Source organism: Panthera uncia, chromosome C2 (genome assembly GCF_023721935.1).
Source record: "Panthera uncia isolate 11264 chromosome C2, Puncia_PCG_1.0, whole genome shotgun sequence".
NCBI lineage: Eukaryota > Metazoa > Chordata > Mammalia > Carnivora > Felidae > Panthera > Panthera uncia.
The window spans coordinates 47,039,055-47,043,090 of NC_064810.1; the positions used below are offsets into that span (position 1 = coordinate 47,039,055).

Genomic DNA, 4,036 nt, shown 5'->3' on the forward strand with positions numbered 1-4,036 from the left:
CATAGAAAGAAAATTATTTCATCAAATAGTAAGCATTTTAAGCTTCTATTATATAATGCTGTAGTGCCTTCCTGAGAGACTATCTGTTTGCTCTCCCACCAACAGTAAGTTATTTTTAAGGGTAGACTACCAACCCATTGTCCTTCTCAATTTATCATTTTTAATTTTGCAGAGGGAAATTTAAATAGGAGTCATTATAATTATAAGAAGAATGAAAAAGTCTTTTGGACAGAAGGGGAAATACTGAAATAATCACAGAGAAGAGTTGAGGGGAAGCGCTGCAGAGGAAGGCTTCAGTTATGTTTCCACATGTCACATGAAACAGCTTGGGGTAGTGGGAAGAACTAACTGTGACCAACTCTGAGACCTCTGAGGAACAGACAATAGCTGAAGTCCCCTCCAGCCCCACATTCCATAATTGTCTCTAGATAGATAGGAAGACAGAAATGGAGTCCTTAAGTGGTTTGCTAGTCTTCTCAAAGGGTAGCACACTTTGCATAGAACCCATTCATATTTACCTCCTTTTCTGCCTAAAATTAAACCTCAAACACCAGCCTCATCCTTCTGTCCATTCACCTTCTCAGAGTCATTCAGACTCCATTGGATTCAATTCCTCTGAAAGGCCACACCTAGATTGCAGGATCCATCTTATCAAATTCCTGTCAGGAATGAGACCTCACCCTCTGGGGCTTCATGAAACAGAGTCTTGGGATTGATTCTCTGCCAGGATTTGAGGAGTTGACGAGCTTAGCAGCTTCTCTGCTTCCCTCAGAATCAGTGATAAGATTATAAGGAAAGCAATCTCCGAGTTCTGCATTTGTTTTCCATCAGGCGAGGGCTGCACTTAGTGTGCAGAGGTTAGTTGCTGGGGGAGAGGACAGCAAATGAAGCAAAAAGCAACCTGGAGACTAAAAAGTCATTTGGATAAGCTTCTATCATAAGGTTTTGCTGTAGCAACTCTCTCTCTCTCTCTCTCTGTCTCTTTCAGGTGGCCTTAATTTGAACCCCTTAAAATTTCTGGTTTTTGACTGGAACTGGAGAGATCAGAAGTTGAGGAGGATGATGGACATTCCCGAGGTACCGTGTAACCAGCCTTTAATCTTTTTTTCTTCAGCTTGAGCTTAAGTTCAAACACAGTAATAAAGTCATTGACATCGGGAGCCAGCAAATTCTGGCCATTGAAATTCTTTCTGTCTTTTAACTCTGAAGTAACTGCAGTTATAAAGTCCATCTCACCCCTTAGACCTAACTGTATCCTTTCCATGTCTTTTGTAGGAATCAGCTTTGTTTCTTCATTAAATGACCAATGGCTTCTGCCCCACTGGGGACCACATCTGTACTGTACCTTTGAAAAACAGGAAGCTCTGGAGGACTTGGCATATTTTTGTGTGCCTTGCTTTAGAGACATAGTCATCTTTGTCTTTCATCTTTACAGATGCGCTAGGGAGTGGGGGCACAAACTTGCCTCATGGCCTGCATCTCCCATACCCAAAACCTCACTCACTTAATATAGAGGGCTATTTTGGTTTGGGGTAGAGAAATTATTTTGCTGTCTCAGTGAATTAAAACTGGTTGAATGCCTTTGTGGCCACATAAGCATTAGCTTATTATATATTTATGAAAGTAATCTAGTATCATCAAAATATGAAAAATTGATTTTCCACCTACTGTGTACCATGGAGCTAATTTTTCAAGCTAGCCTGATGTTTAGAAGTATCTGTTGGAGAGAAAAGGGTTTGTGCAATAATTAACATGACTGCCAGTCACCAACCATCATGGCAGTAACTATCAAAGAATTTGAAATTAATTCTCCAAATGTGCTGAATGAATTAATTTACCACATAAAACTATATATAGCCCCAGAATGACCAAACCTGATTATGATTAATCAGTGAGTTATATCAGATATCAGTACAAGTTAAAAGACAACTTTCTCAGTTTCCTATACACACACACATCCTGTCCCCTGAACTGACTGGGTTTTTTTAAAACCAGTTTAACAAATTTGATGTTAGGCACATGAGGCCATATTTAATTATTTCAGTTATACTATTAAATCTGAGTAATCCACCATGAGTTTTCTAATTATAAGAAATTGTGTCAAAAAACCACCTTTTTATCCATAGTTATTTTTATTATGTTGATGTCATTCTTATCAGTTATCCTATATTGAAATATGTGTGTAATCTAGGCATACTTTGGGTGCTTTGAAACATCTTTGTATAAGATTTTTTTTAATGAGATTTTATTTTGAATGGTAACAAAAGGGCACTTTAATGAAACTGATGTTTTATATAGTATCTCTTCCTTTACTTAAGTAAATATTTCAACTCTGAATAAAACACAGGTTAGGATTTTTGCCCTCCATAACAGCTATCTAAATACCAGGATGTCCAGATGGTTGAATTTATTCACCAAGACCATCTTTTCTTGATCTTAACCTCTTTTTCCCCCTCTTGTTTCTCTTTTAGATAAGAAAGGAGGTTTTTGAACTTCTGGAAATGGGAGTCCTCAGTCTGTGCAAGTCAGAATCTTTGAAGCTGGGCCTTTTCTAAGTCTGGGTCCTATGAAAATTCCAGTTTTTATGGGATTTGCATCTCGTTTAATAGCTCTGGAATATTGCAAGCACTCAGTAAATATCAGCTATTGTTTTATTATGTTAACTGCATCACCAGATGAATCACTAGAAATTTTTGATGGAGATTCTTTGACAAAACTGAAGCTGTCCTTTGCCAACCTCTCTGTATAATAAAGTATCACCAGCTTGTGTGTGATTTTTTTTTGTTTGTTTTTTGAGCAGACTGAGTTTTTTTTCCACCCACTGGGTTCTGATGTTACTGTGCAGGAGCAGGGAAAGAGCAGTTGGGCAAACCTTAGACAAGCCCCTTCCCTCTCTGAGCCTCAGTTTCATCAGCCTCAAAATGGGAATGATGTCTCTGAGGACTGTTGAGGATTCCATGTGATGGTACTCATGGAACAGATTTCTAAACTAAAGCCTGGTCTCAAGGTGAAGGGTGGCCGCAGTAGTGGTTGAAAGAGCTGGAAGTGTTTTTGTGGCACTTTGCAAACGTATGAGAGACAACAGTGTAACTACAATTGTCTTAATTATTGTTTAACTTTTTATTTTAAAATAATTTCAGATTTACAGAAAATGTCTGTAATGCCTGGGGAAGCTATCTGCTTAGCAGTTAAAGAGAACTGAAAGCAAGGGCTTAAAAAAAATCACTGTCTGAAATGTCTGATGATACCACAGTATAACAGCTGCTAACAAATTGTCATATCCATATCAATCTAGAAATGTGTGTCTCAGCCAGGGCATTTTTCCCCCCCAGGGCCATTTGCACTGTCTGGAGACATGTTTGGATGTCACAACTGGGGGGAAACTTCTAGCACATAGTGGGGGGGGTTATGACTGGCATTAAGCAGGTACAAGCCAAGGATACTGCTCAACATTCTACCATCCTACAGGACAGCCCCACAATAAAGAAATAGCTGGCCCAAAATACTAATCAGTTAAGGAAGTTACTGAAGTTAAGGAACCCAGTTCTAGAAATTTGAAAAGCAGAGTATATGAAGTATATTTGTATGCTTGGAGTAGGTTTATTTAGAAGAAAAATATGTAAATATAAAAGTGCCTGTAGATGAATCACTGGGTTCTACTCCTGAAACCAATACTACATTGTATGTTACTTAACTTGAATTTAAATAAATTAATTTTTTTAAAAAAGTTCCCATAAGGTAAGATCTGGCTATTTCAAGAACATTGTCCCAGATATGTGTTCACTTACTACTGTGATGGTTAATGTTATGTGTCAACTTGACTGGGCCATAGGGTGCCCAAACAGTTGATCAAATATTATTGTGAGTGTTTCTGTGAGGATGTTTTTGGAAGAGATTAACATTTAAATGAGTGGGCTTGAGTAAAGCAGGTTGCCCTCCTTACTGTAGGTGGGCCTCAACCTGTCAGTTGAAAGCCTAAATAGACCTATCCACCTCCCACACACACCCCCCAAACCACCCCCACCTCCAAGAAGAG

General features: G+C 38.6%; 1 protein-coding gene across 1 annotated transcript in view; it reads left to right on the forward strand.

Moving 5' to 3' along the window:
- The window catches only part of CMSS1 (cms1 ribosomal small subunit homolog), a 380,113-nt gene extending 377,330 nt beyond the window's left edge, over positions 1–2,783 (forward strand). The window contains exons 9-10 of the mRNA XM_049629350.1: positions 989–1,077; positions 2,472–2,783. Of these exons, the coding sequence (XP_049485307.1) occupies positions 989–1,077; positions 2,472–2,555 (173 nt within the window). The 3' untranslated portion in view covers positions 2,556–2,783. The remainder of the gene's footprint in view (positions 1–988; positions 1,078–2,471) is intronic.
- Positions 2,784–4,036: the final 1,253 nt, after the last annotated feature.